We start from the raw sequence: 19,780 nt of genomic DNA, 5'->3' as shown, positions 1-19,780 counted from the left end.
TGCCTAAAAAATAAATATTTTATTTTATTTTATTTTATTTTATTTTATTTTATTTTATTTTATTTTATTTTTTATGCAATGCAATGCAATGCAGTGCACTTCGATGTGGATAAAAAGGATTTGAAAATCTGAAAATTTCTCTATGGAGAAAAATGGGATTTTTTTTTCTTCCATAACCCAACTCTATTGCTTCAAAATGCTGGAGCCTCATGTACTGTATGTTTTACAGCATTGCCTATTTAAACTAAACAGAGCTTCTTTATAGTTTGTAGCAGCATTGGGCAGCTCTCAGTACGTTTTGTTGAACCACAGTCATCCGCAGCAGTGTTTGCTTCACAGGCTTTCTCAATCACCACAACCCTCCTGACAATAAACTGATTTAAATTTGCAACTCATTTTTTAAACGCTCTTTTGTCCTCTCCAGGGTCTGTTTGTTGGGCAACCGCACCCTGCAGAACCACGGCTTTGACAAGTGCATGAAGACAGAAATAATAGACAATGTGACCGTGACCACGAAGCTTTGGTCTCTCTTCTGTCAAGGGCCAGAGCTCAACGCCAGCTGCCATGAATACTTCAACCTCAATAACGTCACAGAGATCCAGGGCATTCCCGGCCTCACCAGCGGAGTCATTTCAGGTGAGATGACCACTTTTGCTTTGAACATTCAACAAGGATGGGTTTGAGGAAATGAAGTCAAAATGGTCCTTCTATACTTTCTTGGACAGTAAATATATGTCCCTAATCTTATTGTGCAACATGCATCAGTTATTCCAAGAAAAAAAAAGTTTTTGGTATTGCAGTCTTGAATAAGCTCTTGGAAATAAGTCACATTACGGAAGTTGCATGTGTCGTTTTGTGTTCATTTTAACCTCAGCTTGCTTTTACTGTTAATCGCTTTAGAAAAAGTGTCTTCTAAATGATTATTAACTGTTCAAACTTGTTCAGACACATGTGGCATGTGTGTTAGAACGGGTTTTTGATGCTAAACACCCCCAATATTATATATTTTCATATATAAAAATATTTTTTTCTGTCTGAAAAAAGATACAAAAACAAAATAAATAATTGTTTCAAAAAATTAAATCCATTGTCATTATACTAAAACAAATTGTTAAAATATTATCTTGAAAATATATAATTTTTATTAAGTTTACAGAGATATTTTTTTTTATTTCAGAACAGAAAAGAAAGAAAATAAAAACAATGTGAGAAAAATGACAAAAAAAAAAAATTATGCAATTAATGCCATTATTTCTGACCAGTTTTTCAAAAGCAGACTGAAATATTATTACATTTAGTCAATGTGGAAAAAAATACAATTTTATTAATATCTTAAGTGTACATATTAACTTTGAAAGCCATAAAAATGCATTATGAAATAAATTGGTCAAATATTTACTTTGAAACATTTTTCACTCAGAAATTGCTAGTAAGTTTCACAAATTATTATTTTTTCTTTGTAATTATGTGATTTTCTTTTTTTTTAAGTAGAAAGACTGAAATAGTTTTTTCCTGTTTAACATACACCAATAAGCTTTTATTAACATCTGTATATGTGTTATTTACATCCTCGAAAAATACTTTTTTACTATTTTAACACATTGAAAACTTGTGCGTTAGAGCATTACATTGACCTCTGACCCCAACAGTTTTTACTATAGAGTGACAGAACATGGCAAGAGTTCAAGAGTAGTAATTCTGTGTGTGTTTGTAATATCTCCTCTGATCATTGCCATACGCTGGTGTATTCATCTAAAGCCCGCCAGAATAGACGGGGTTATTGATCATGAAGCCTCTGCGGTCCTTCTGAATGTCATTGATGATGTCTGCTGCTCCAGACTGGATTCTGCTGGATTTAACAGGCCAGGCCTGACATTAATATCTCGACACTGATGTCAAAGTGAGCAGAAATAATTGTTTTCACGCAGCATTACAGTGTCTGGCCTGGAGTTTTGTGTAAGTAGGTCAGTCCAGTACATTCAAGTGATTTTTCATGGCTTGTTCCATGTGAAGTGAGTCAATTTGTCCTCATTATTTGATCAAACTAGCACTAGCGTTCGTGTTTTATAGTCTTAATGTTGATTTTAATGTAGTGGGCAAAGAAAAAGGTCACTTATGGAAAATTACATGAGACATTTCATGTCTGAATGAGACAGAGTCCTTCAATATCTTGACCTTTAGTGCTGATTTTCTTGTATTTGAACAGAGAACATGTGGGGAAGCTACGGCCCCGCTGGTATGATGGTGGAGAAAGCCCTGCCGGCGGTGCCGGCGACCGATTCCTCTCAGGACCAGTACATGCCGTATGTAGTCAACGACATCACCACCTTCTTCACGCTGCTGGTGGGAATCTACTTCCCCTCGGTCACGGGTACGAACACATTCATGCTCTTTACATCACTGTTACGTTCATAGCTTCTTTCCTTCGTATTTCCTGATGTAACTAAACTGGTCTGATCTGGTCATGATCTGTCTTATCTAGTGCTCTCAGATTCACATTGAGCTCAGCAGGAGCGCATGTGAACTCTCTGTAAACAGAGCGATAGCGTTTCACGCAGTACTGCAGGACATGACCTCAGTGCAATAACATGGATTGAGCTTTTGGAAAAGACCCGCGTGTTTGCCTTGAACATTAGATCTGGGTGATATAATACAAATATATCTTAATAGTTATGTATCTGCTCTGAAATGGCTTTAAATGTTGATTTTATTGTTTTCAGAGGAATATTTGGTAACACTTTATTTTAAGGTGATGTAGTTACTCGTTACTATATGTATTTACTATAATAATTACATTAAATTATGCATAATTACAAGTAAGTAACCCTAACCTTAACTCTAGTAAGTACATGTAGTTAATTAATATACTAATTAATAATATTAATATTAAAATTTAAATGCGTCACCTTAAAATAAAGTGTAACTGAACATTTTACCAAAGCAGTCATTTTATTTTTTACAAAATACAGAAAAAAATCTACTTAAAACAATAAAGCTAAGAATTTGTTTATAAATGTACTTCATATATATATATATATATATATATATATATATATATATATATATATAAAAAATTTTTTTTTTTCATAAAAAAATTGTAATGCATGAAAAGTGATCATTTTTGAAAATAGTGTTGTTTAATTGAATGAACAATTTGAACCGGAAATTCTCAGAACTTGCCAACTATGACTACTATTATTGATATACTATTATAATATTTGAAGTAATATTTTTGAATCAGATTTTATTTTTGTATTTTAAATTGTAGTTTTAGTCATTTTGTTATGTGCTTTTGTCTTTTTTTCTTAATTTTAACAAACTTTTTATTACATTTCATTTTAGTTTCATTTTAGGCGACATTTCTAAGTTTTTCATCTATTTATAATCTATCTTCATGAACATTTTTATTTTATTCAATGAAACTTATTTTTTAATAGTTTTAGGTTTAGTTTTTGTTATCAAATCAACACTATTATTGAATATTGAATCAGAGACGATGTGAAATTTTGTCATTTATTGCTCTGTTAAATCACACATACACCAGTACATTTTTCTTTATAATTTAGGTTTTTCTCCTCTGAATGTTAAGAATTTTATTTTGGCTTGATTTGATAAAAACCCACACCTCCTCTGTTGTGCAGGAATCATGGCTGGATCCAACCGATCCGGGGATCTGAGAGACGCTCAGAGGTCCATTCCCATCGGAACCATCCTCGCCATCGCAACCACCACCATCATCTGTATCCTTACTTCCCTTAAAAAACCTCCCCTTTCCTTCCTACACTCTTAAAAATAAAGGTTATTGGCATTGATGGTTCCATGAAGAACCTTCCACTGGACAAAAGGTTCTTTATAGTGGAAGAAGGTTCTAAAAATGTTCTTCACACTGGTTCTGTAAAGAACTGTAAAGTAAAAGGTTCTTTGGGGAACCAAAAATGGCATAACTTAAAAAACCCTCTTTTGGACCCTTTATTTTTAAGAGTGTAAAGTTCCTTTAAAAGTTTCAGAATCACACTGCACTAAATCACTGAGTCATTAGTATCGTGTCTCAATGAGAGAAGGTGTAACGTGAGATGCTGTTTGTCCGTCTCTCTTCCTCTGGGAGGATTGTTTTCTTAACGGTGTAACTCAGATCTGTCCTGCGTCGTGTTGTTTGGCGCCTGCATTGACGGTGTGGTGCTCCGAGACAAGTGAGTGCTTTCTCTCGTTTTCCTCTCATAATCCTCATTTTCCTGAATAAACATACAGGAAATCTACTTTAAATAACGGTCGGTTTCTGTGCAATGCCTGTTTATGAGAAGTCAAAGAACTCTTTATGTGAAATATCCCAAGAGTCATCTTGTGTTGTGATTATATCACTGGAAAATTCCTAAACCTAGTGTGCTCCCTACCTAGACAGTATTTTAGGGAATCGTAGATACGCAAAGGCTGGCCAAAGATAGGCAGCGGTTGTTTCATAGTAAAAAAAACATGAAAGCCTGAGAGAAATACTTTAAATATGCATGTGTAATATACAAAATACAACTAAACATATGCACAAAATGTTTAATATATATATATATATAATAGATGTTAACTTATACTATCAATCCTGCTCATTAGGTTTGGGGACTCTGTGAAAGGGAACTTGGTGATTGGCACGCTGTCCTGGCCCTCCCCCTGGGTGATCGTGATTGGCTCTTTCTTCTCCTGCTGTGGGGCGGGGCTTCAGAGTCTCACCGGCGCCCCCCGGCTGCTGCAGGCCATTGCTCGAGACGGCATAGTGCCCTTCCTCGAGGTATGATCTGCACTGCGAATGCGTCAGATTCAAAGTGGCGGAGCTCAATAATGGTTATTCATATTTCATACTTAAAATGATAGTTCACCCAAAAATGAAAATTTCATCATCACTTACTCATCCTCATGTTGTTCAAAACCTGTATGTGTTTCTTCCTTCTGTTGAACACAAAAGAAGATAAAGTGGATAATACTTATTGTTTCTATTAGAAAATCATAAATCAAAAATGATAAATTCATTATGAATATGTGAATTAAAATGGTATTTCCTTCAAACGGAGTAAGAAGCTTTGAGTTGATGACAGTGCTGGTTAATACCACCATGGTTTATTTTAGTAGCAATAGCTGTTGAACTATGTTTTTTTTTGTAATATTTCAAATGCTTCATCTTTTGAATTATTCACCACATATTATTCGACACACATATACAGCTCTGACTATCATGTGATCATCTCTCAGGTGTTTGGTCACGGCAAAGCCAACGGAGAGCCGACGTGGGCTCTTCTTCTGACGGCTCTGATCTGTGAGAGTGGGATTCTCATCGCTTCTCTTGACGCTGTGGCGCCCATCCTGTCAATGTAAGTCTCACGTCTGTTGTCACTTCTCCTTCACTGTGGTGACGACAGCATGTTTGACTGTGTTTCTCCCGTCAGGTTCTTTCTCATGTGTTATCTGTTCGTCAATCTGGCCTGTGCCCTCCAGACGCTGCTGAGGACGCCCAACTGGAGACCGCGCTTCAAATACTACCACTGGTGAGACCCTTCAGTCTGAAATCACATCTGAGTTTGGGGTTGGTACGATTTTTTATATTTCTGAAGGAAGTCTCTTATATGCTCATCAAGGCTGCATTTATTTGATCAAACTACAGTAAAAAATGTGAAATATTATTACAATTTAAAATAGCTGTTTTTTATGTGAATATATAGTAAAGTGTAATTTATTCCTGTGATCAAAGCTGAATTTTCAGCATCATTACTCCAGTCTTTAGTGTCTCATGATCCTTCAGAAATCATTCTAATATGATGATTTGCTGCTCAAGAAACATTTATGATTATTATCAGTGTTGAAAACACTTCATATTTTTTGTGGAAACTGTGATACATTTTTGTTTTCAGAATTCTTTGATGAATAGAATGTTCAAAAGAACAGTGTTTATTTGAAATAGAATCTTTTGTAACATTATAAATGTTCAATTTGATCAATTTGATGCATCTTTGCTGAATAAAATTTCTTAATTTCTTTAAAAAAATCTTACTGACTCCAACCTTTTGAACAGTAGTGTGCATTTGTATGTATATATACTTTTTTTTTTATATTTATTAGTACTTTTTGGATTTTTTTTCACAAATCAAATCAAGATCCACAGTAACTTTCACTTAAAGGGGTGATTGATTATGATTTAACTTTTTTAACTTTAGTTAGTGTGTAATGTTGCTGTTTGAGCATAAACAACATCTGCAAAGTTACAACGCTCAAAGTTCAATGCAAAGAGAGTATTCTCTGTTTAAGGACTACAACAAATGGCTGGTAGGGACTACAACAAGCTTCTTCCTAAAATTTACATAAACCCCGCCCCCGAGAACACACAACAAAGGGGGCGGGGCCATGTTTGGCTGCTTTAGAGAAGAGGAAGAGTTGTTGTAGTAGAGTGTTGTTGTCATGCCGTCATTTTACACCGGACTGCTTCACAAACGAGTCAATTCAATTCTGGATTTGCACAAAAGATGAACATGACGGCACATGCTAGTGGATGAGTTGAATTAACTCCACAGCAACTACATAAATTTATCCACTAACCGCTCAGGGGTGAGTTTCCCGAAAGCATCGTTGGTGAACCATGGTCGTAAGTCCCATTGAACTCTATTGGTAACGACGGAACTTGCGACCATAGTTCGCTTTGGGAAACGCACCCCAGAAACGTCTAAAAGTTCTTCCTGAGTCTCTCCATCAGTGTCGACTCCGGTTTGAACAATGTAAGGCTGAACACCGTTACTGACAATCCTCATTTTGGCTGCGTGAGATTCTCCAGCTTTGTTGTTGTTGAGCTGTTAAAGCTCCGCCCTCTTCTGGAAAGGGGGCGGGAGCAGCAGCTCATTTGCATTTAAAGGGACACACACAAAAACGGAGTGTTTTTGCTCACACCCAAATAGGGGTAAATTTGACAAGCTATAATAAATGATCTGTGGGGTATTTTGAGCTGAAACTTCAGACACATTCTGGGGACTTTAAATGAACTGAACTGAAGTACAATGACTTTGCACATTCAAATATATATAACATTACATTGAGGAACAATTTCATTGCTCAGATGTTGCTATTTTATACTTTAGGATACTTGATTCTCAGGTTATTTCATTTCCATTTCAACCATCTCATATGCATCTGATTTATTGCAGTGATTTATTTTTTATTATTATTGATTTATTTCAAATGTTCTGATTCATCAGGGCTCTTTCGTTTCTCGGGATGAGTTTGTGTCTGGCTCTGATGTTCATATCCTCCTGGTACTACGCTCTGGTGGCCATGCTCATCGCCGGATGCATCTACAAATACATCGAATACCGCGGGTAAGAGCTGCAGAAGCGCATTACGGCCCACGCCGTGAGTCAGTGCAGTTAAGCTGATTACAGATGAATTTGACTGAGTGATTGTCTGCGGTGAGTCATTGTAAGTTAAAACTCCCTCACAGTGATTTTTTACATCTGTGTTCAGGGCCGAGAAGGAGTGGGGCGACGGGATCCGCGGTCTGTCCCTCAATGCGGCCCGCTTCGCTCTCATTCGATTGGAGGAGGCGCCGCCTCACACCAAAAACTGGAGGTGAGGATCAAAAACTGTCTTAATACACAAGCACTTTTACATAAACCAATAAATCCTCACCTGGGCATGTCTAAAATCATACTGTTCAAATGTTTGGGATTTTTTACTGAACTTTAATACTTTTGTTCAGCAAAGATGCATTAAATAGGTCAAAAGTGACAGTAAAGACATTTATAATGTTACAAAAGAATTCTATTTCAAATAAATGCTGTTAACTTTATATTCATCAAGGGCTTTTGAAAACAAAAATATGAAGTGTTTTCAACATTGATAATAATCAGAAATGTTTGTTGAGCAAATCATCATATCAGAATGATTTCTGAAGGATCATGTGACTGAAGACTGGAGTAATGATGCTGAAAATTCAGCTTTGATCACAGGAATGAATTACAATTTACTTTATATTCACATAGAAAACAGTTGTTTTAAATTGTAAAAATATTTTAAAATATTGCAGTTTTTTACTGTATTTTTAATTAAATAAATGCAGCCTTGGTGAGCATAAAAGTAAAAAATCTTAAACTTTTAAATTAAAAATCTTATTTCTAAATGTTTTTATTCATATGTATTATATAAAATGCATTAAAGGTTATTGTGTTTTGGAAAATTCAGTGAATTAAAAGCAAGTATAAAGCAAAATATCTAGCAGTCAACACATTTCTATTCCAGCTTTCTTTCTATCCTTCACCCTGCACTTCAGTGTCATAATCCGGAGGGAATCAGTATTGGATTTTTCCCAGAGCTCTCAGTAATCTTTCACGGATTAAATAACCTGCATACAATGAGATGCGATGAAACTTCAGGCGTCTTTCAGGAATCAGGTCAAACCTGTTCATTCCTCGTCTAATCTACGCAGCAGAAATGGATCTGTATTTTACTCTTTGACATCTGTGAGCCGGCAGACAATCTCTGTTACCGCTCTTCCGTGTTTTTCCCGTGTCTAAGCCTCTTTAGTTTCTTTGATGGACATGATGAGAGTCTGTCCATCACCTCTCATGGCCGGGGTTATTAGTTCAACTTGATGCCCTAAATAAATAGAATAAAAACTATATAGAGATATTAAAAAAATGTCAAAAAAATACCGTAAAGTTACTAAAACTTTAACAAAAATTAAGATAAAAATGCAAAATATAATATGAGAACTATAATAAATCCTATAATAATATCTCAATGAAACACGACTCACGACTTCCCAGCTGCTCCAGAATAACCCCTGCTTGAATTAATTTTAGTGGATTTTATTTACACAAGTTTTGCGGGGTTCAATAAAGAGTAAATCATCATTAATGATAATGGCAGATATCCTGAGCTCTTGACTTCTAGCCTCAGATTGACATCATTCACCTGAAAGCGTCACACCTCTGATAGTCCTGCGTAATCCTTTAATCCCGAGCTGGAAAAACCTCCACGGTTTGATTTGAGAATGGAGAATCCTTTCTTTTTTAGTGCATTATAATATATTCAGTCAGTTATTCTTGTTAATAATTGTAACCAGGGTCATGCACTAATACACTATTTACACTGTTACACTTTAAAGGATTAGTTCACCCAAAAATGACATTTCTGTCATTATTATTTACTCACACTCATGACGTTCCACACCCATAAGACCTTTGTTCATCTTCAGAACAAAAAATTAAGATATTTTTGATAAAATCCTATGGCTCAGTGAAGGCCTGCATTGCCAGCAAGATAATGAACACTTTCAATGCCAAGAAAGCTACTAAAGACGTATTTAAAACAGTCATGTGACTACAGTGATTCAACTTTAATGTTATGAAGTGACAAGAATACTTTTTATGCACCAAAAAAACAAAATAATGACTTTATTCAACAAAATCTAGTGATGGGTTATTTGAAAACATGAATCTTTGAAGCTTTACGAATCTTTTGATTCGAATCAGTGGTTCGTAGCGTGTCTCAAACTGCCAAAGTCACGCCCCCCAGTGGTGAACCATTGAAATTTCGAAACTTTTATCACGTAACAAAGCCTCATTTATTGAAATCACATGACTTTGGTGTTCCAAATCCCTGATTCGAAACAAAAGATTCGTAAAGCTTCATGAAGCAGTGTTTTAAAATTGCCCGTTATTTTGAAAAAAAAGTATTCTCGTCGCTTCATAAAATTAAAGTTGAATCATTGTAGTCACATGATCTGTTTTAAATACGTCTTTAGTAGCTTTCTGGGCATTTGAAATGATCTTGCTGTCAATGGAGGCCTCACTGAGCCATCGGATTTTATCAAAAATATCTTAATTTTTTTGAAGATGAAGATGAACGAAGGTCTTACTGGTGTGAAACGACATGAGGGTGAGTAATTAATGACAGAATTTTCATTTTTGGGTGAACTAACCCTTTAAATAATGCATTAAAACATATGATCAACACCACATTTCATATGCGTTGTACTATGAAAAGTTGTAGCCATGAATAGGTATTTCAGAGTGAAATATAAGCAGAAATAAGTTGTAATATAGCTTATGAAACCCTGTATGATGGAGTATCCGCCCCTGATTTACTCCATTCCTGATGTTCTCCAGACCTCAGCTGCTGGTGCTGCTCAATCTGGACTCTGAGCTCTCAGTGAAACACCCTCGTCTTCTGTCCTTCACCACGCAGCTGAAAGCAGGCAAAGGTCTGACCATCGTGGGTTCGGTGCTGGAGGGGACGTACCTCACCAGAGAGACTGAGGCCAAACGAGCAGAACAGGTATGATGATGAATAATAATGATGTTTTATTTTTAAAGCACCTTTCCCAAGCTCAAGGTTGCAGACAGAACAAGATACGTTTAGTATAAAATATTGTAACACTTTACAATAAGGTCCCATTAGTCAACATTAGTAAGTGCATTAAATTACATTAACTAACTACGAACAATACACTTTATGTTAATCTTAGTTGAACTGTTCATTGTTAGTTCAGAGGTCCAGCATTAAATAATATTAACAGATACAACTTTTGATTTTCATTAGTAAGATTAATGCATGTTTTGAAGTATATTTTATTGTTATTTCATGTTTACTGTTGAGTTGTTAACAAATCGAACCTTATTGTAAAGAATTACCGAACTTGTTTTTAGATTTTGGGTATAGAAGATAGGGAATTTCTTAACTTTTTGACACATAAAAATGAGGAAGCGAATTTGGGGAAAATGAGGAACTAATTTAAAAAAAGACACAATAATAAGATTTTAAAGTTATTATTATGGACCCTTTAAAAACGTTTTTTGTCAAAATACTTTAACAAAAAGGGGATGACAGGTTCCTCTAATTGAAGAATCAGACTTTTATAAATGTATTACACTTTTATTTATGATTCTGAGTATAGAAAATCTGGTCATTTTAAATTTTCAGCACTCTTAAAAATGAAAGAACTAACTAAAAAGACACAATAACAATACATAACCACAATAAATATTATAACAAAAATCAAACATATATTATGTTAATAGTTCTAGTATTAATTATTTTAATATATAGGTATGTTTTAATTTTTTATAATCATTATACATATTTATTATTGATACATAATATTGAAATTATCTTATTATTAATAATTTATTTAACATTTTAATATAATGTTTTAATTTTTGTGTTGAGTTTAATGCTACTTTCAAACAAGAATCACATTTTGTCTGTAAAATCAGGACAGAAGTTCCTCTATTTGAAGATTCACGCTTATGTAAAGCGATTAAACACATGATTTGAAACAAACATAGTATGAACAGTCAATTACAACATGTCACGGCAGTTTATGTCCTCAGATAAACTGAGCAAACAGGTTGTTGCACGGCAGGACCCAATCATTGAACTCTTACTGACACCTGGTGGCCACAGAGAGAACTGATCAAATTCAAAATCCATGTTATGAAGGTTTTCATGTCTCTGAATGATATCAGATATGAGGCATTTTGTTCACGTATTATTTTCTTAATTTATTTACAACTGTAGAATATAAAATCAGCCATGGCGGCAGAGAAGACGAAGGGCTTCTGTCACGTTGTGGTGTCGTCGAACCTGCGCGACGGCATCTCTCACCTCGTCCAGTCCGCCGGGCTCGGAGGAATGAAGCATAACTCTGTTCTGATGGCTTGGCCCGGGAACTGGAGACAGTCCAACGACCCTCAATCCTGGAAGAGCTTCATAGGTCAGACTCAGACAGTGTATAATAACGGAGAGAAAAAGAAAATCCCTGAAATGTGTACATATTTATAAAGGAACAACATTTTTTCCCCAACAACATGCCGGTAAGATCTTTAGAGCCTGTTTGTCGCTTCTCTCCACAGAGACGGTCCGAGAGACGACTGCGGCCCATCAGGCTCTGCTGGTGGCGAAAAACGTGGACAGTTTCCCTCATCAGGAGCGTCTCAGTGAAGGAACCATCGACGTGTGGTGGATCGTCCATGACGGCGGCTTGTTGATGCTGCTGCCGTTTTTACTGCGACAGCACAAGGTACGGTCCTGAATCAACAATCAGAGAGGATCAAAAAGTGTCAGTGCAACTTTTCATGCTCTTCTGTGTCCGTGTCTCAGGTGTGGAGGAAGTGTAAGATGCGCATTTTCACCGTGGCTCAGTTGGACGACAACAGCATCCAGATGAAGAAAGACCTGCAGATGTTCCTCTATCACCTCCGTCTGAACGCTGAGGTGGAGGTGGTGGAGATGGTGAGAAGATACAGATGCAGTTTTCTTGCCACCAGAATCTAAAATTGGTTTTGCTGTGCAGGACTGCATGATTTTTTTTTTTGTGTGTGTCATTTATTGTGATCTGAACTGTGATTTGATAAACATGCTGCAAAAAATTATATTATATTATATTATATTGTATTATATTATATTATATTATATTATATTATATTATATTATATTTTTTTAATAGTATTAATTAATTTAATATATGAATATAATGTTTTAATTTTTGTATTATATTATAATCATTCTAAATATTTATTATTGACATAAATTATCTTATTATTATTATTAATGTTTTAAACTTTTGTTATATTATTATTATTTAGTGTTGCATAATATTCAATTATATTATTATTATTATTATTATTATTATTAATTAATTAATTTAATATATTAATATAATGTTTTAAACTTTTGTGTTATTATATTATAGTATAACATAATATATTATATTTTTAATAGTATTAAATAATTTAATATATGAATATGTTTTAATTTTGTATTATACCATATTATCATTCTAAATATTTATTATTGATACATAGTATTCAGTTATCTTCTTCTTCTTCTTCTTATTAATCATTTATTTAATATATGAATTTTAATTTGCATGTTATTATTTTATAATTATTTATTATTGTTGCATAATATTGAATTATATGATATTTTAATATATTAATATAATGTTTTAAACGTATTATTATATTATAGTATAGTATAGCATAATATATAATACATTTTAATTTTTGTATTATATTATTCAAAATATTTATTATTGATACACAATACTCAATTATCTTTTATTTAATATATTATAATAATATTATTGATCATTTATTTAACATATTAATATAATGTTTTAAACTTTTGTGTTATTATATTATAGTATAACATAATATATTATATTTTTAATAGTATTAAATACTTAAATATATGAATATAATGTTTTAATTGTTGTATTATACCATATTATCATTCTAAATATTTATTATTGATACATAGTATTCAGTTATCTTCTTCTTCTTCTTCTTCTTCTTATTATTATTAATCATTTATTTAATATATGAATATGATGTTTTAAACTTTTGTGTTATTATATTATAGTATAGCATAATATATTATATTTTTAATAGTATTAAATAATTTAATATATGAATATAATGTTTTAATTTTTGTATTATACTATATTATCATTCTAAATATTTATTATTGATACATAGTATTGAATTATCTTCTTCTTATTATTAATCATTTATTTAATATATGCATTTTAATTGGCATGTTATTATTTTATAATTATTTATTATTGTTGCATAATATTGAATTATATTATATTTTAATATTTTAATATAATGTTTTAAACTTATTTAAAAATTATTATATTATAGTATAGTGTACCATAATAGATAATACATTTTAATTTTTATATTATACTATATTATAATCATTCAAAATATTTATTATTGATAAATAATATTTAATTATCTTTAATTTAATATATGAATATAATAATATTATTGATCATTTAACATATTAATATAATGTCTTAAACTTTTGTGTTATTTTATTATATTATATGTGACCCGATCTGGCGAAATGAGTTGGAAGTCGCAACGTTCTATTTTAAGATATGGGCCGATAATGTGGAAAAACAATGAAAAAATCGATTTTTTTTTTTTTTAAGCTAATTTCAAAGAACAGACTTTCAAAAATAATCTCCCAAAGTTTCGTAGTCCAGATAATTGAGTAAAGGTATTTAAATGGCTATTAAATTTGACATGGTTTTACTAAATTCGCTGGAAATGAACTTCTCAACTCCTCTCGTCACTTATGAGCATTTCCCGGTATCCCCTGAAACGTCATTATCTCTGCTCTACAAATATGGTGTTACACGTTGTATAGAACCAATCAAAAAGCTTAGAAATGTAAACATACTGACCTAAACGCTGATTTTTAACAATGGGAAGCCCCGTTTCGACTGACAGGCACGCGATCGGTCCAGCCATCCTCCTGTCAGACTAGCGCGCCTTATAAAATAAAACTCCCATTTGCGTGTCTCTCTTTAAAAGCCAATAAAAATTGAATCCATATAGGTAGCACAAAAATTCTTTTTGCATACAAAACCAAAGACTTTTAAACTTTAATATCAAGCCTCCAACATGCTTCTGTTGTGTTGTTTGCACCCTCTAATGAGTCTGAGTAATATGCGTTTACAACAAAAATAGCACAGCAGCTAACTGAATACAAGTATGTATAATTCACATGCTCATAACTTCATGAAAAATGCACAGATCATAAAAATCACACATCAATATTTAAAGCAGATTCTCAAGATTAAAATGAATCCAAAATCAATATTGCGTTGATCACAAGATATTACTCACGGAATGATTTAACATACTTGGCTAAAAACATGTCTCTCATCTCTCCGGGATGCAGTGTGTATCCAATGTTCCCGGACCCATCCATGTTCGTTTTCCAACGTGGAATAACACATAATAGATATCATTTTAAAGCTTAGAATCTCATCTTTTTAATGCATCTAACCATTTTGAAAAACTCCTAACGAGTGCTGAGAAGCACCTCTAAACCGGAGTTTACCGCCCGTTGGCGCCACCTGGCTGCGGAAAAAATGAACAACAATTTTTCAAACTATTCTTTATAATATCACCACGAAATTTGAACCAGATGCAGCTCACATATAGGAGAGCATCACCAAAAAAGAATTTTTTAGCGATCTTATTGTGTTCCTGAGTTATTCCATGTCAAATAAAAAAAGAAAAATTATTTTAAAAAAATTATATATATTTTTTGTATTTTATCAGCTGTTTGTCAGCAAGATAATATCCAAATGTAATGTAATTTATATTTTCTTAAATTTTAAAATGTTTTCTATCAAATGATACCTACCTTTAGACTCTCCTTGCTAGAGTTTTGGAGTTATGAGTCTTTACTTTTGTGTGTGTCGCTCAGAAAAAAAAAAAAAAAAAAAAAGAACTCTAAAAAAGCCTTCAGGTCTTAAAGGGTTAATTCAAATAAATACTTTAAAATAATTTGAGCTTCAGCCTGGTTTAATAGCATTTATATATATATATATATATATATATATATATATATATATATATAAATGTCTTTGGTCAAATTAAGCTGTAAAATAAATAGTTTATCCCTTTAAATGCAATGGATTTTGAAAGATATCAACAAAAAAACGGGCAAAAAACTTTAAAAGCGATTTTCTCAGGTTTTCAATTGGAAAAAGAGGGCAGACGACCATAATTAAAATGGGTATATCTTTAAAACCATTCAAGGTATGACTTTGACTAGGATATCATTTTAAAGCTTATTGTCTCATCTTTCCATTGATACCAAAATCTCAATTTTGAAATTTGGGTCACTGTGACTCATTTTGCTGGATCAGGTCACATATAATTATAAATATTATTGCTGCTTAATGTGAAATTATCTTTTATTGTTGTAATTATTATTATTCATTTAATATATTAATTTAATGTTTTATTTTTGTTTTATTATTTTATAATGTAATTATCTAATACCGAATTATCTTATTATTATTAATAATAATTTATTTAACATACTAAAATATTATTCACATTTTCTAATATAAAATGTATTTTTAATATACATTTTTAAATATGAATATTTTAATATACAATAGTAATAATTCTGTGATAATTTATGAACTAACACAGTTTCAGGAAACCTTTTTTTTTTAAAGTTTTGTGTGTGTTTGATCATTCTTTATCATCTTTAGTTCGTGTTGCTCATGCGTGTTCAGGTGTAACTGAGGCTGTTTTTCTCTGTGTTTCCAGCATGACAGTGACATTTCAGCGTTCACCTACGAGAAGACCCTGGTGATGGAGCAGCGCTCACAGATGCTGAAGCAGATGCAGCTGTCGAGGACGGAGCGCGAGCGAGAGGTGATGTTTCACTCCTTCAGTGCTGAAAGAGTCTGCAGTGACCATATTAACATCAGTATCTTCATTAACACTACTGTACATGAGTGAATCTCAACAAAACTACCAAGAAATGTCCAAATAGGTACATATTTCACTCTAAAATCAAAAGACAACATTATTTTTATGCTATATTTGTAAACCAATGTCAGTAGGCAACTATAATATGGGAAAAATCTTTATTTTGCATTACAAAAATAAGAATGAAAATAATGTCAAAATAGGAAAAATATGGTTTCTTAATTTTAATTTTGCTGTGACATTTCTTGATGAGATTCAGAAAGCATCTGAATTGCTGTGGTTAATGATGTAGAAGCACTCAGGCCGGCGGCTGTGGCTCATGATTACAGCTTTGTGACTTGTGGTCCCTCTTTCATTTCTGCTACTAACGGGGAAACGCACCTCAGATTCAAAGCATCACGGACGAATCGCGTAGCTCCATTCGGAGGAAGAACCAGAGCGGAGCCCACGGCTCAGGCGTCAATAACCAGAACAGCCAACTAGATGAGGATAAACAAGATGAGGTAGTGAATTCAAAGACCTCCGTCTGGATTAAACACCTGCAAGTGCAGAGCCAGAAGACACATCTAGACTGCTGACGTGTTTCGCACTGGTTTATGTGTGCGTAGAGATAGCTTTAGCATTGGCTCTGTAGCTGTAACGGTGTGCTCCTCCCTTCAGAAACTCTTCCCATCATGCATGTGTCAGACACTTCATGCACGAACATCTGTGAACGCTTGTGACCCACGTGATAGTGAATGACTCTGCTTTCCTTTTATTCTGTCGTGTTTCTCTGTATTAGTGTTTAATTACTATTTGATATATGAATGTTTTAATATTTGTAGTATACAATATTATAACCATTCTAAATATTTATTATAATAAATATTATTATTATTATTATTATTATTATATTTATTATTATTGATTATAAAATTGCACAAAATATGATATTATTATTATTATTATTATTATTATTATTATTATTATTATTATTAATATATTAAAATAATGTTTTAAAGTTTATATTATTGTATTATATTAAATTATATTGTATTATATTATTAAAAATATTTATTATTATTATATAAATTATTATATAAATTATAAATAAATATTTTATTTATTATTCATGTATTAAATACTTTTTGTATTATTTTTAGTGTAAACTATTAATATATAATGAATATAAATATTTATTAGTATTATATATTATTATATAAATTATAAATAAATATTATTATTTATTATTCATTTATTAAAATACTTTTGTATTATTTTTAGTGTAAACTATTATATATAATGAATACAAATATTTATATAAATAATACAAATATTTTAAATATTTATTTATTATATTACATTAATAATATTAATTTAATATATGAATATTCTATTTTATTTTGTGTTATATTATTTTATTGTAAACTATTAATAAATATATAAAGAATGAATACATATTTATTTATATAAATAATAAAATATTTTCATATTTTATTTATATATATATATATATATATATATATATATATATATATATATATATATATATATATATATATATATATATATATATGTTATTCAAATATATATTCCATTCTTACGTTCTTGTTTTTTATGAATGGTTCATATTGCATGTTAGTAGTCATCATATTACAGACTAATATAGTTGCATGTATATAGAAGACAAACTAAAACATTAATCTGACATGTTCAGTTTTCTTTGAATATAGATCTCATAATGTTCAGAGAAATTTATAATACTTTATCATCGTGAACTTTCATTTTGTGCTCTTTAATGCATCTGAAAAACACATTTTAATATCTTTGATATAGATGTATTTGTTCATCCTGGGATATTTTTTTAGATTAAAATAAGTACTTTACTGATTGTTTAGTAGTTTTTTTATTTAATTTTTGATTGTAATGGCACAGGCCCAGCTGATCCACGACAGAAACACGGCGTCTCACGCGGCGCTGAACGACAAGGCCGACGCGACGCCGGAGCGAGTCCACATGACCTGGACCAAAGAGAAGTTTTTCTCCGAACGCAACCGCAACCGAGAGCCCAACGCTAACGTGGCCGTGCGCGACCTTTTCAACATGAAACCGTAAGTGAAAACACAAACATCACTGTAAGGTGTGCTTTAAATCTTCAGATGCTCAGATGAAAGTTTGACTGGGATGCATGAGCAAACACAGGTTTACAGGACACAGTCTGCATGGTGTGTGTGTGTGTGTGTGCTGGTGATGTGTGTGACGTCACACCTGCAGTACGGCATGACCACAGTGTGTCATCATGTGTAACGGTCACGCTCTCATCATCTGTCTGTGTCTCTGTGTCTTCATACATTCATATCTGACATGTTTTTTCATTTTGATATAATAGTCATAATTATATTCCTCTCAGTGATGTCCTCTACTAATGATTTAATAAGTGAATCTCACAAAAACATGTACTGATCATGTTTCACAAATTCAAAAGTTAAGTGTATTAATATATTTTGCATTGACATTATTTTCATGATATTTAAGCTCATTATTTTAATGCATACAGAAGTTTTTTTAGTTGTTTTTTAATTTGCATGACTTAAATTTAAAATATCATGGTTATTCTTATTACTGTAAAATAGTAATTTAGTGATTTATTTGTTTTTAAATCAACATAAATTAAAGGAAGTACAACAAATACTGCAAAAACTTAAAAACATTTATATTATATTATATTATATTATTACTTTTTTAATAATATTAAAATTAATATATTAATGTTTTAATTTTTGCAATATACAATATTATTATCATTCTAAATATCTATTATTGCTACATAATATTGCATAATAATGCTAAATAATATAATCTTCTTCTTCTTCTTCTTCTTATTATTATTATTATTATTATTATTAATTTAATATATTAATATAAAGTTTTAAAGTTTTTATTATATTATATTGTATTATATTATTATAAATATTTATTGTTTATATTTATTATCATTATTATTAATGTATTATATTAATATACTATTTTAGTTTTTATTATATTCATTTTAGTGTAAACTATTAATATATAAAGATATATAAGATATATAAATAATATAACATATTTATATATTATATTAAAGTATGAATATGTTTTAATTTTTGTAGTGTACAATATTATGATAATTCTAAATATTTATTATTGCTACATAATATCATCTTATTATTATTATTATTATTATTATTAATCATTTCCATTATTTATTTGGGAAGAATTATCTCACAAAAGATGCTGGATGAAAACCTAATCAACAGATTAGACAATATTTCCAATAAAAGTGCTCTGAAATATTTTTACCACAGCATTTTATTTATTTATATCATATTTTATATTATATTTTATTTACTTATATCATATTATATTTGTTTTATATATATTTATTAAATATTTATTTATAGTTTTTTTTTTTAAATTATTTTAATTGTCATGAATTTCCTATTTTACTTATTACTTTTTTTTAATATTACCTCAAGGTTAAA

The 19,780-nt window shown here is 31.5% G+C and overlaps 1 protein-coding gene across 6 annotated transcripts in view; it reads left to right on the top strand.

Annotated features, from left to right (window-relative positions):
* The window catches only part of slc12a7b (solute carrier family 12 member 7b), a 73,296-nt gene that overhangs the window by 47,900 nt on the left and 5,616 nt on the right, over positions 1 to 19,780 (top strand). For 4 of the 6 annotated variants that reach the window (XM_048174563.1, XM_048174562.1, XM_048174564.1 and 1 more), the window contains exons 8-23: positions 425 to 636; positions 2,207 to 2,371; positions 3,642 to 3,740; positions 4,133 to 4,190; positions 4,603 to 4,777; positions 5,236 to 5,354; positions 5,430 to 5,528; positions 7,224 to 7,343; positions 7,489 to 7,593; positions 10,134 to 10,302; positions 11,545 to 11,740; positions 11,880 to 12,046; positions 12,127 to 12,258; positions 16,116 to 16,223; positions 16,667 to 16,783; positions 18,195 to 18,370. In XM_048174563.1, the coding sequence (XP_048030520.1) occupies positions 425 to 636; positions 2,207 to 2,371; positions 3,642 to 3,740; positions 4,133 to 4,190; positions 4,603 to 4,777; positions 5,236 to 5,354; positions 5,430 to 5,528; positions 7,224 to 7,343; positions 7,489 to 7,593; positions 10,134 to 10,302; positions 11,545 to 11,740; positions 11,880 to 12,046; positions 12,127 to 12,258; positions 16,116 to 16,223; positions 16,667 to 16,783; positions 18,195 to 18,370 (2,217 nt within the window). The remainder of the gene's footprint in view (positions 1 to 424; positions 637 to 2,206; positions 2,372 to 3,641; positions 3,741 to 4,132; positions 4,191 to 4,602; positions 4,778 to 5,235; positions 5,355 to 5,429; positions 5,529 to 7,223; positions 7,344 to 7,488; positions 7,594 to 10,133; positions 10,303 to 11,544; positions 11,741 to 11,879; positions 12,047 to 12,126; positions 12,259 to 16,115; positions 16,224 to 16,666; positions 16,784 to 18,194; positions 18,371 to 19,780) is intronic. The other 2 variants (XM_048174568.1, XM_048174566.1) reach the window with 1 other exon arrangement.

The sequence above is a fragment of the Megalobrama amblycephala genome, linkage group LG22 (assembly GCF_018812025.1).
Source record: "Megalobrama amblycephala isolate DHTTF-2021 linkage group LG22, ASM1881202v1, whole genome shotgun sequence".
NCBI lineage: Eukaryota > Metazoa > Chordata > Actinopteri > Cypriniformes > Xenocyprididae > Megalobrama > Megalobrama amblycephala.
This window is presented reverse-complemented; position numbering and strand designations above follow the sequence as displayed.